Source organism: Parasteatoda tepidariorum, chromosome 11 (assembly GCF_982258835.1).
Source record: "Parasteatoda tepidariorum strain Cologne lab strain chromosome 11, Ptep-v5.0, whole genome shotgun sequence".
Taxonomy (NCBI): domain Eukaryota; kingdom Metazoa; phylum Arthropoda; class Arachnida; order Araneae; family Theridiidae; genus Parasteatoda; species Parasteatoda tepidariorum.
Window position 1 is genome coordinate 60,159,765 of NC_141765.1, and position 14,436 is coordinate 60,174,200.

Genomic DNA, 14,436 nt, shown 5'->3' on the forward strand with positions numbered 1-14,436 from the left:
CATGTTACTTTTGAAAAGAAAACCAATAGATCAGGTTTACAGTTTTACTTTTTAATGGATTTTTTTCTTTTTTAATTTCCTCAAAATTTTAAGATCCTAGAATTTCAATATCAATGACAAACACTCAAAAGAAGGATTGTTATTAAACCATAAAAAAAGTCTACTTCAATCAATTACGTCAATTTAAGTGCAACATTTTATATTTTATACAAAATTTACTTTAGATTTCTGTAAATTAATTAGTCTAAAACTATTGGTCTCATAGATATTATTTATTGCTAAAAAAATCAATTTAAATTGATCTTCCCATAATTTAAATTATTCCCTTTTAGATTTCGCTTAATTATATTTCCATTTAAAAATTAATATTTTAAGATGAGTATAATAGTTAAGGAGTGAAATAAATAGTAGTCTAAACTCCTCCCTTTCTGATAAGCAGAATTCGTAAGAATTTTCAGAGACAAAAATTTCATGTTGCGCTGTTAATTAATAGTTGATATATCCTTTGTTGATATTTATTAATGCAAAAATATAATATCAATCACATGTTTCGTTAGCGCTTTAAAATAAGTGCGAAAAAAGTCAACAGAGAACAAAAAAAAAAAAAAGGCGAAACCTTTTAGGTCGCAAGGTAGTTACCCTAAAAAAATATCCAATTAAATATGAATGAGCAAAAGGGTTTGTAAACTAGCAATTATAAGCAACATTACAAGACAGTTTTTGTATGTTCTAAAGAATATTCGTTGTTTTCATTACAAAATGTATTTTTTAAAAGTCTCGGTTTTTGATATGAATGTGTAATAATTTTATGTAATAAAAATTTCATCTTGTATTATTAGCAGTTTAGAATTTTTTTAATATTTATTTATTAAAAACATATCCACATGATTCATTACAGCCGTAAAAATAAGTGAAAAAGTTAAAGCATTGACCTTTCTGTTTCGTGTTATCTTTAAAAACTCCAATTTAACGTGATCAAATGATCATATAGTGCACAGCTTGTAAACAATTACCAGCGACATTACAAAGAAAAAAAAAGAAAAAAAACAAGATTGTTTTCATATCTGCTAAAAATCATTCTTTGTTTTCATTATAAAATGAATTTTAAGAGGCTTCTGCTAAAAAGAATTTGTATTTCACACTGCTTTCTTAATTGTCAGTTGATAATTTTCTTGATTCTTATTTATTAAAATATGTATCCACATGACTCGTTATGGTTTCAAAAACAAATGCTCACAAAGTTAACACTGAACACTGAGTTCGATGCTCTATCTTCGAAAAATTCTAATTTAACATGCTCATACAGAGAATACGTTTGTAAACAAACAATTACCAGCAGCATTACAAGAATACAAGATTGCTAAAGATAATTCCTTGTTTTTAGCAGCAGATATTCTGATTAAAAAACTTAAAAAAGACACCTTCTTATCAGTTGAAGATAGCAAAATGACAAGATTTCTTCCTAATACTCATAAATATCTTCAGGGAAAACTGCCTTTTCTAGGTTTTTCTAGCCCCTCTGACAAGATGACAAACATCTCCATGTTGGGCTTAACGATACTGACTCTAAACTTGACCTAAAGGTCTTGAAGTTTAATATTCTTGCTAACATGAAAACAAACACAATCGTAAACAATTCTAAAGAAATCTACCCCTGCCCTAGTAGATGTACTAATAAAGTCGAGTAGGGTAAGTTTTTCCTATCTTAGAGATCACATATTTCTATTTTTACGAGTACGCGATAGTATCTTGGATGTCCCCTATTTAGGTGTAGCATTTGAGTCTTAGAAATAGAAATATAATTTGAATTTCTTTCTATTCTAAAAATGGTAGATAATCTCATAACTTTGCATTAAAATTAAATTTTTTATTTATCCCCCCCCCCTCTGTCAATAAATGAGGGAATCAGTGAATGAAAAAGTATGTATCATTTATAGCGGGAAATAATGCCAAAAAATGTTAGGTCACATATATGAAGGAGGAAAAAGTTTGTCCTGATCTAAAATATGAACAGAAATGCTGTAGAAGCTTTATTAACAAAGATGTCAAAAATAAAGTCTGTGACATTATAAAAGAAATCAAAATCAATAATTTTAAAATTTTATCAATGTTAGTCTTTTTTTCATCCGTTCACCTCCTTAAATATGGAAATAAATAAAAACTAATTTGTATTTCTGGCCCTGATATAATGCTTTATAAATGCATGCACAAGCGCATAAAATAAAAGCAAAACTTTTGGAAATTCTTATGAAATAAGGCGAAAGTACCCCAAAAGAAAATCAATTATTTTGAAACGTAAATTAAAAATTTAATTTTTTATGTTCTCATTTAAACTGTATATCAACATATGAGTTATTACTTATGTTTGCTTTTTTTGTTTATAAGTTTTAATTAATTTAGTAATTTATTTAAACAAAATGTCTTTCTGAGGCAAACAATTTTTTGCTATTTTGTTAAATTTTTCTTTTGTGTATATAATGTACTTTGGGACCCTGGTATTTTTCGTAACATGTATTTCTAGCATATGTGCTTTTATTTTTTTCTTTTGAACTTTTTATAATTTTAAGCAATTTTCAAAATTGATTTAATTTTAAAATTTCTTTCTACATTTACTTTTTGATTAATGATCTCAAGTGTAAATATTTTTGACTTCACTTTTAATATAAATTCCAAAAATAGATATTAAGGCAGTTGCCAATGATAAACAACATATTTTAAGAATTTTTTTCTAAAAATTGCATACAGTAATGGTTTCAAATTGTCATTAAAATGTGAGGAAGAGACAAATTTAACAAAATCAGGCGAATTTTTATCGAAGTTAGTCATAGTAAATTTTGAGACAAATTCATGCAAAAAAAAAAAGGATGGTTTATTCTCAGTTTTTTTTTCTTCTTTTTTTAAATTTTTTTTATTGCTGGATGAGGTTAAAAGTTGGTCAAAGACCATTCTTAGAAATGCTTTCAAACTCACTGATAAGGGAACTGACTTAAATACCATTAATGCAATATTCATTGTCATTGATCTGGATACCTCGATAATGATTTGTCAGTTTTTGATGATAAATTTCGTGATTTTTTTTCACTTAAACAATAATTTGTGACCATTTTTATGCGTCATTTGTGGTGAGGATCATAAAATATACATTAAGACCAGTTATTATGGGGAAAAAAACTGCACCATTTTCGTGGTGTAACAATTAATAAGATTTTTGATCATTGTTAAATTACATAAAAAGTAATTAGAGATATTGCTTGCATGTAATCTTTACGCAAATGTAATTTGAAAGAGCTTAAAAAATTTTACATTCGCTCAGTTTACTTAAGGGAATTGTTAAAAAATGCTAAAAGTAACAACTATATAAAGAGGAACTCGGTTTCCCATTTTCCCGACAAAACTGTTTTGTGCATATTTTTAAGATTGTGGATTTTTGCGGCTAAAAACTAAAATCACTGTTAAAAAGTTCACTTTTTCAGCTGATTTTTCAAATTTTGTAACTTAATAATTAGTTAGAATGTGCTAATTTGCACATCTTAATAGTTACTTTTGGATCTAAGTTTTCCTCTGACAAAAATGTAGCAGCGAATATAACATGAAGTGACATTTTGATTTCAAACAAAACTTTATTTTGGAAAAATTTTGCCTTTAAATTATGTACAGACCATATCAGTAGTTGCTAAGTAATTCCAAAAAAATATTTAAGCTTCATAAAGATGGGAATGATACAGTAAAAAGACTGTAATTGGAGAAGGAAAATTTTTATTCTTGTAATTAGTTTCTTCAGAGCACTTGAAATGAAGACTGACGGTTTTCTTAAATTTATAACTACAATGTGGTTAAGGTTTAGGAAAATTATTGCAGAAAAAGCAGAGACAGGGAATAAATTCCTTTTCTTTCAGACTTTCCAGATTTATTATTTTTTTTTTAACAAATGGTATTGAACTTCTGAACTAAATAAAAAAATACTTGAAAATTAAATTTCAAAATCTTAAAATATTTTAGCGACTATAAATTACATTACAACATTTTCGAAATGTTCAACATCTCCCATAAAACCAATGTGTAGGGGAGAGTAGGGTCAATTGTAACATTTTTTACTTAACTATTTTTAACTAACAAAAAATCCAATATATTATTAGTATTAATTGACAGACGAATAAAGTAGACTATCCTCTACTAGAAAAAAAATAAATAAATACCTTATTTTAAATGTTATTATATTAGTTATTAACAATTTTTGACATTCGTGTACTTGTTACAATTGTCCCCATTTACGGGGTCAATTGTAACAGTTCATAAATTCAACTAAAACATGGTTAATTATACATATTATCATAGTTGTGATATATTTTTTTATTGATCAAAATAGTAGTGATATTTTAGGAGTAAAAATAATGATGAGCAGAGACCTAAAGGGTTAAAAAATTTAATTTATGCTGTGAACGGTGACAAATAAAATAATGCACATGCAACATAATATAAATTGTATAGGAAGCTATTGGTGGTTCTTAAAGAGTTAAGTAATGGTTTGTAAACATAAGATTATTTATTTTCAGCTGTTACAATCGTCCCTTTACTTATTGTTACAATCGTCCCCAAGACGCCATTTCAGCTTCATTTGTTTAAAACAATGCTAGTTAATTAACAAAACTAATTTTTTTATTCAAATGTTAATTAATGTGTCCACTTACATATTCGGTTAATAATTTTTATTTGTTTAAACAAAATCACTTTGTTACAATATAATATTCTAATACCAAAAAAAGTACTTACGCAGCTTGAAAATATCTTTTGTGATGTAACTCTTTCAAGAGTACATAAAAATGGTTGCCAGCAGGGGTGCACAGGTAGATTTATTATATACACCTTGTGCGCCACCTAGGAACCAAATCTAGAACCCAACACTCGAAATTTTTGCTCTGTTACAATCGTACCCTGTTACAATTGACCCCACTCTCCCCTACCTAAGGTTACGTTAACCAAAGAACGGAGCAAACGAATAGCAAAACTAAAATATTTGACCCGCTATCACCTAAACAGTATTTGAACTCATTATCGTGCTAAACACTCATGTTACATAGAAAAAAATAAAAATAATAAAAAATGTAACAGAATAGAAGGAATGATCAAAAAATGAGGAGCCCCATCTATCGAAAAACTTTTGAACTAAAATCAGGAATTATGGAGAGAAGAAATTTATGACCTGTCACATGAAATTGCTGGAACTTTTTTTAACCTTAACCGATTTCCAGTTATACATTTTTGATAGTCATCCTATCTGTTCTTACTTTACAAGTAGATGCTCGTAACCAACATCAGGCAAAAATTATATTGAGTGGAATTAAAAGTATTTCACTCATTCTATTATTATTTTTTTTTTTTATTATTTTAAATTAACTCGTACTATTTTTTTAAAAGTGAATATTCTTTCATTAACAAAAATTAGAAAATTTTGCTGCGTCATCGACGCAAAGTGGTTTTCTATAATGATGATTTTTTTAATCGAGAGCCTTATTTCATACGTTATGTTAAAACTTGCATTTTCCATCTAATTTGATTTTCATTGTTTTAAGTTCCTTTTACTGTTTTTAAATTCAATGTTTCTTTTAGATATATTGCATAATTTTTACTTAGTTTTCTTTATAGTGCACAAATTCGATATTTTTCTTAATAAATTGCTCGTTATTTTAACTTTTTATTCTGTTTCACTCATTCACTTTGTCTAAATTCCTTTTACTTTAGTTCGTTTATTTAAATTTCATGTTTTTATTTCTTGTCTATTCTTTTTATAGTGATGTGAATTACTCTGTACTATGCATTATCCAATGATAAATTTGCACTCTCCCCATTTCGCAACCGGTCCAATTTGTTCTTTCAAGCGAAGATAGGGTTTAGTTTTTATACTATGAACAGATCTAGCAACATGAATAAAGCATAAATAAAGGTACAAAAATGGACATATCATAGTTTCGGTTCTATAAACAAGGACCTTCTTCAGTGTCTAAACACAAAAATAGACGCTGAAGAAGGTTCTTGTTTATAGAACCAAAACTATAGAATGTCCATTACTGTACTTTTATTTACGTTTTGATTTATCTAGTTTGCTCTTGTTACTCTTTAGATCTACATCCCTAAGTTCAATTTTATTTTGGGATAGATTTTGCGATTCCTTAATCGTAGATAAAATGATGTTGATATTTGTTACAAAGAACAATAGATCAGTTATCAAATTTAAGTCTTCTGATACTTGTACATAAAACTTCGAAGTCAGACCCAAAGTTTAAATAATCCTTTATATACATCAGGAAGGAATTAGTAGATCTTTGCTTATAAGGAAAAGAAGACCAAGAGAGAAGAACGATTTATATTCATTTTTCTCAAAAATGATGATTTGATCGCCGTCTGTTGTATTTTGAGGATTACTAAGTTTTAGCAACTCAATAACGTGAAAAATTGGTTCTCCTCGAGAGTTATTACATTGGGAAAGTGGACCACTGTGGAAATACTCTTCCTTTCCAAGCGCTAAATAAATTTTTTTTTTCGAATTTTCTTTTATGGCCATAAACCGCTCTTCTCCTGTGGTTTTCAAATGTAAATAGACAGTTTCCACCAAATGTTGACCAAATATTTCGATATTTATATTTTCGTACAAATTAAGTCTTCAAATTCTACATAATTTTTAAGTTGGTTTCCCCGACAATTTCTAAAAATATTTTTGTTTTGTTTAACAACTAATGCTTAAAATTAAAATTAGGAAGTGATCCTGAAAAATCGGAATTCATAGAAAACTCTCGCCAAATTTCGTATTTTTTCTTTTACGATATTTAAGTATTTTTTGATAAAAACAAGACAGTTTTTGAGTTAGGAGAATTTGAGTTCTAAAATATTCAAATTGTTTATCCATAAGTAGTGCAGTTTCCATTAAACTTGATATTTTTAATTCAGATTTTATAGCTTATATTTCAATAAATAAAATCTCACTTTTAAAAAATTTCTTTAAAAGAGGTACAATATTTACTATTGAACTCGGTAGTTATTACTTCTGAAAGCTTTTAATATACTAAATTTCTTATTTACAAAATGAAAAAAAAAAGAAACTGGTTTTCTTTGCAGGAAACACGAATTTAAAAGAAATGATATTCCAGAAATATCTTTGAAAATATAATTTCAGATTTAAAAAAACTTATCGATTTATTATAACTAATTTAAACATCTTTACGGTCATATTCTTTATTCACACTTAATTCGCGAGGGCTTAGAAGAAATATTTAACAGCATTTAATTCTGATTTATGAAATTTTCATTTTTATCCGTCGTAGACTAAAACAATATTTGTAATAGAATATTATTAGTTAGAACCAAAATCAAAAATATATTTTAGTACTTATGAAACAGTTTATAAGTTATAGCAAATATATAACAGTATTGGACAATAACTATCATATTACTGTTTAAACGAGTAAACAGTAATGAAAGAAAATATGAAATGAATAAACTAAAAATTTAAAAAAATAAACTAATTTAACCTTTCAGACAAAATAAATTAAATATGGCTCGAAACAAAAGTTAAAATAAATTATGTGTGCAAAAGATAAAACAAACAGAAAAATATCTTAGAAATGAAAATAAATATTTTCTACAAGAATAAATCCATTAGTTTGAAAACTTAATACTTTCTATAAAATACTTAAGAGTATAATTTTCTTAAATTTAAAGTGTTTTAAAAGGTAGACTATTTAATAAATTAGAGAATAAAAAGCATTTGTATTTTATTTATGTAGCTTAATAGTAAGCGCTAAATTCAATAAAACACGTTAAGTCGTCAATCCGTAGCGTGATTGTATATTGTATTTAGGCAACCTGATATCAGGAAACATCGTATGTTAGGCTAAGATATACTTTCACGAATCTTCTTAATAGCTGTTATCATGCAACTCATTTGAATAAATGCTTGAAAAATAAGTAAAGTTGAAATAAGAAGGATATTTAAAGTAGTTCTCCTCAGCAGCCAACTTGGAAAAATTCGAATTTATTGCTGAAGGAAGTGCCAAGTTCTCACTGACTTTTGCTATCTAAATTTTCGTGAGTATAATTAGCTTTAGACATTTTATTTAACTAAATATAAGAAAAACCATTTAAGCAGCAATAAAAAAAATAGTCTCGTTGATTTTTAGTGAAAGTAGTATAATATAGGAGGGGTGACTCATAATTATCTTTCTAACTTTAATATGCAATAACAAAGAAGATAAATAAAACAGTTAAGTCAAATTTTTTTTACCCATTTGAACAGCAAATAAAGTTTGCTGCTAGTTAATAAAGTTAGGCATAATTTATGTCACTCTCACGTAAAACACCGAAGCGAGAGTTTAATTTATTTATTTAAAGAAACAAAGGGCTTTTAATTTAAAATTAAAATTTTATAAATTTTTTTTAAATTTAAACTAATATTAATTTTTTTTGTAGATTTCGTATTTTTCCTTTGGTTTAATATTAAAATACATAAATAGTACAAAACTGTAAAAAAAAATTATTCCAAGCACCCCACAATGCTTAAAGTGGTAGAGAAATAGTAATTAATATAATCTTAATTTATTTAATTTTACAAATACTTATAATCTTGACTAACCAATTCGCAGGTTTTATATATTTGTTTCAGTTGATTCCATATAGTGGTAGTAAAAATCAATGTAAATCATAAAAATTAATTACAACTTCAGATATTAAAGAGTCTCCCGTTTAATCGGAAAAATTTGACATGAATGAATATGAAACAAGAAAACCACATAAAAATTACCACGTGCCTCAAATTTTATCTGCACGTGCCAAATGGAATTATAAATTGATCTAAAGATCAGTTTTTTTTTTTTCAATTTGAGAAAAATAAAAAGAATTCCTTTTAGGGAATTTTTTTTATCTCAGAAAATTATGTTTTGCTGCACTCAAGCAATAGTAAAAAGTTCTGTAACGATTATTTCAAGAAAACAATCCTCAGCAATCCTTTAAGTCATTATATGAAGCTTAAGCCGAACTTTCAGGAAAATAAAAATTGAGAAGCGAGGAGCAAAAATGGAACATTTCAGATAAAAACCCAACTTTGTTGCACGTTATAACGAAAATATAAATAAAATTGCTATAATATCTTTAAAAATTGTTATACTTATAAAAATGTTGATAATCAACGGCAAACAAGAAAATTTTTTAATCATTTTAAGTGAAAGTAATTTTTCAAATTATTACGATGTTTAAGATCTCGTGTGCCCTTACTGCAATTAAAAATGCAAAATACAACTTATAAGATCAATGTTTAAATGAAATATTGGTTCTGACATTTTTACCACAATGTGGTTATTAATATTAAATAATTCCCTATCATTTGAATGTTTCCAAATAAAGTTTAAATGGAGCGATTTTGGAATCCTTGGGAAAATGTCTCGAATAAATTAGACCCTGAATCTGTAGATATTCAAATAGTACAAAAGTTTGCCAGTTGCATATTTTGTACAAAAAGCAGTAAAAGGTGACAGATGAAATATTATAACAAAACCATAAATAGTTGTACCCAAATTAGTATATTTAGAATAATAAGGATTGATCTTTAAAAAATGTTTAAAGTTTTCAGATTTGAAGATAATTTTAGTTCTTGAAATTTAAGTTTTCATTTAGAGTACCTTAATTTTTTTACCAAATTCTTTTTAAAAATTTGTTATATATTCATAAAAAAACTACAAATTTTTATTTAATTATTTCCCTCAATAATTTATTTTTGAATAGTCTGAAAAAAGGATTATATTGGAAAGGGATAAACTTAACAATAAGCAAAGAATGATAACATTTTTATAGTGCATATCGAAAAATAAATTAACATGGTAGTCATAAATTATTAATTATAGGAAAACGTTCGTAGAACGATTTCTGAAAAACTTTAAATACATAAGTGAAAGAATATAAAGTAGCAAACTTGTTAAGTGAATATGAAATACAATTATGTAAGAAGAAATAAAATGTATTTAAAATATATTTTTTGTAAGATTTGTTAATTGCATAAAAAATTAATTTTTGAAAGAATTAAATTGTAATAAAAATGTAAAAGAAAATTTCAACTTACCAACGAAGTAAATCCTTTGAATTTTTATTAAGTAAAATATTTCCTAATGATAAGTTCGCATCAAAAAATTTTGATTTGTGTCACTAACATCATAAAACTTGTCTTAATTTCAGATTAAGAAATGTGGCTGGCATTTTCAACTTTTTCACTGAACCATATTTTTGAAAATATATACTTACTTAAAAGAAAACATGGATAACGTTACTTCCTAAAGCATATTTAAAACTTCTTACCGGAATCGGAAATAGTCTTCAGATCTCAAATACTTAACAATACTTACCGTTAATGTTGTCTCACAACTTAAAAGGCTTGTTCTTCAAAAACAAAAATAAACTTTTCTTACGAACGATTAGTCTTAAAACTCAGTCTAGCTGGTTACAAGATATGACAAAAACAGAAATCATTCAAAATAAACGTTGTGATATTTTCATTAAGCTTTACTTAATGCAGTTACTTTTTTGCTTTGTGATAACTGGTGAGCTATTAAGAAATTTCGATTTTGGATCTGACTGAAAATATCACTAACTAGTATTCTGGAAAATAAAAATTGGTATAAATCTAATCCCTTTTCGCAATATTCATTTACATAAAAGTTTTATATATTTAATAGCGGAAAATAATTGCTAAAATACTCTTAAACCTACTTTATCGTAAAATTTCATGGTTATTACTTCAAATTTTTAATTTGTTAAAAAAGAATTTACTTCGAAACATTTTTATAAAAATTAAACTATTACAAAGTATCGAGTAAATTACACTGTACAAAACTACATCATCCACTCAGATTACTTTAGCAAAAAATTTGAAATATCACGACTCAATAGGGAATAATATTCCCTGTAGAGAATAATTTAACGGTAAAACATTGCAAATAAACATGGAACAGCTTTCTTTCTCAATTTTGAAGCATTTTATTTGGTACAGCTAACGACGATTTTTATTTTAAATTTCTTCCACATCCAGTTTTAGAGCTTATTTGTATAATTATGATTTACATATTTTATTATTTAAAAATGTTCATTTTACATTAAAAAGTTTCTACATAATAAAATTGCCTTCAAATTAAATTAAATTTCGCGTATTTGATATAGACTTTTTTAATCAAACTAATTTTAACGTATTATTTTATATCTCGCTTATTTCAATTTGATATATTTTCTCCAATTGCCATTTTGAGTAAATATCATTAACGAGAAGTTCAAAAGGTCTCAAATCAGTTTTCCGACTTTTTACCTACTCGTAACTGATCACAAACATTTTCTCTAGACAACAAAATTAGAGAAACAATTTTCAAAATAAAATGCTTTTTTTTATAATAAAAATTTAAAATTTCCTTTTCAAGCATTATATGCAAAATAATTTTATCAACATAAACAATAACTTTTTTTTTTTTGTAGTTTTCTGCAACTCAATTTCAGATCATAATAATCTAATTTAAAGCTCGTGATTATTTTATCAAATATGTCCAAATAACAATAAAAATTCTATCTGTGGAAACTGTGTTAATATTGACTAAATATTTGACTATTACTTTAATTTAAAACAATACATTTACAATCAGCTCAAACTTAAATATTTATTGTTTACTAGTGTATTTTAAACGTTACGCAGTTTCAAATATATTATTTTTATGTTTATTACTACAAATTCTGCATTTTGCATTTAATAACAAAAGAATTAATTTTAAAATTCATTATTACTTTTAGCAATTTATAAAGAAATTATTGACATGAAATTTTTTTGTCAGTTAAAACTTTTCAAACTTATAACTATGCATAATTTGTATGAAAGCTTATAAATATTGATTGAAATAGCGTTGAATCACAAGTTTTTGAAATTATTCTTCAATTACCTAAAAACGCCAGATTTGTACTAAAAAAAAAAAAAAAAAAAAAAAAAATAACATTCTACCTTAAAGTGAACAATTCCAATTACAGATTTCTTGAAGCAAGTAATTCATGCTTCAACATCTTAATTAATCAAATTTCGATATTTCAAATTCATCTTCCATTTAAAAGTAAATCAATTATTAGTCATAATTATTTCTTGTACATAAAAAAGGAAAACTGATTTAACTCTTTACAAATGCCTTAAAATTTTGTCTTAGTTATCTCTTACAAATTAATACTATTCTTTAATTCAAATTTTACAATGATGCAATCGGTATTCTTATGCAGAAAAAGACAAAAACAATCCCGCATTGATCATTTACAATTATTACTAATATTGCATTTTTTTTACATTTTAAGAATAAACTTAAATGATAATTTTTGGTTGTATTTAGTAAAATCCATACCTGTATGTGTTCGTTTGTGAATTTTTAGATTTTCAGATCTTGCAAAAACTTTACCACATCCAGGAAATGGGCATGGAAAGGGTTTCTCCCCCGTATGTACACGTATATGATTGACAAGTTTATATTTTGCTTTAAATGGTCTGTTATTCCTAGGACAATCTTCCCAAAAGCAGGCATGGTTGGTACACTCAGGGCCACCAACATGCTCCACTGCTATGTGAGACACTATCTCATGCATTGTACTAAATGTTTTGTTGCATGCTTTACGTGGCTGTGGAACATCTTGGTCTATCCAACGACACGTTAGCTCTTGTTTTATGGATGGTCTCATGTACCTGAAAAAAGCTCCAGGAGTTGGCATAGGTGGCATGTGTCCATAACTTCCACCCATGAATTGATCTGTTCTTGGTCCCACGTGATTAAAACTGTCTGATCTAGCGTACATTTCAGAACCTGGTAAAAGACGCATCTGTCCATGATTGTGTGTATGATGATGATCAAGACTGGGAAATAGAACATGAGATGTGGCGGATGGATCTGTGGCATGGTGTCCATGGAGTGTTGATGATGTGGAAACAAACATTCCATGATGTCCTTGTGAAGTATTTGATAAAGGATCATGGGCTGCCAAATTGTTGGCAAGTGAAGGCATATGATCCCGTCGCAATAGAAATTCTCTAGCTGCGTAACTCCCCACATGATGATGATGGTGATGATGAGAGTGTGATACACCGTAACCATTTGTCTGAGGGTATTGATGATTTGTTTGTGAATGGTGAACTACATCATTGTGCATCCCATGCTGAGGACTCAGTTTCAGACTTCCCATGTGCCCAGTTGAATCTATGAATGGATTGAGCATGTCCGCCGCTGTGGCTTGGACTTCCTGACCCCCACGGTGATGGACGGTCATTGCCTGAGAAAATGGGAACCCTATGCCGTTGAGTCCAGTATGCATGTGGCTCATATCCATGAGACGAAGATTCCTTTTCGTTAATCCGTTTAGTTGCTCCATTCACGTGCTAGGAGGCTAATAACCGACGCATTCCGCACTGTTGCATGCTCCCGTATTTGTGAGCTTACGCAAACTAAAAGTTTCTCGTTCCTTTCAAGACGGCGTTGCGGAAGGAGGGTGGGGTACTTGATCCCTGCTTGCCGAAAACCGATTACCGTTCTCTTGTCCCTCCCCAATTATTGGGTCATGACTGCTGGTAGGCGTGGTTAAGAAGCTGCTCGCCAATCCTTGCGGCCTCTGTACCCGCAGTGTTAAGCATGCAGGGGGTGGTGCTCGACATGCATAAGCTGTCATTCGAATTCTTGGTCTAGGTAATCTAGCTGGGTATCCATAAATGTATCTTTCTCTTCCGAATTTCACACGTGTTTTCCATGTGTTTTTTAATCGATTTGAAAAACGTTTTCTTTGAAACCGTGGTATTTCTATTTACAAAAAACGAATTTTGTAATTAAACAGAATTATTAATTACATTTTTATTTGTTAATAATTATTTTATAAAAAAAAGTATGCAATATAAGAAAGATTGGAATATTAGTATTTTATCTATGTCTCTGAAATCTAATTATTTCTGATATAAGTTGTTACTTCCATCATTCTAATGGTTTTTATACTTCATTTAATTACATGTGGGATTAAGATTAAAGGAAATAATAATTACAAGGAAGAAATTAAGTTTTTAAATGTTTTTTTCTATGAAAATTCATTTATACATTGCACACAAAGTAATTGCAGATTTCCTACGAAGAGTTTTCTTTAGAATAATTTTTATAATTTAGTAAACAATAGGAGTTTGATATTTTTTAATGTACGCCAGAGTTCTAAATCATTAGATCATAAATTCTCATTCAAATTCATTTATCCATTTAGCTGTAAAAAATTTTAAACTAAATAGTGGCACACTTATTATCTCTGATGTAGTTAGTTAGTACTTTTATTTAGTTATGCAAAGCATGCCTAGTAATCTAATATTATCACCGTCATTTATCAGCCAGTATACGACTACCAATGTTCAACTCCATAGCT

At 27.7% G+C, this 14,436-nt stretch overlaps 1 protein-coding gene across 1 annotated transcript in view; it reads right to left on the reverse strand.

Moving 5' to 3' along the window:
- The window catches only part of LOC107457150 (zinc finger protein ZIC 1), a 32,942-nt gene extending 19,380 nt beyond the window's left edge, over positions 1 to 13,562 (reverse strand). The window contains exon 1 of the mRNA XM_016075231.4: positions 12,399 to 13,562. Within this exon, the coding sequence (XP_015930717.1) occupies positions 12,399 to 13,413 (1,015 nt within the window). The 5' untranslated portion in view covers positions 13,414 to 13,562. The remainder of the gene's footprint in view (positions 1 to 12,398) is intronic.
- Positions 13,563 to 14,436: the final 874 nt, after the last annotated feature.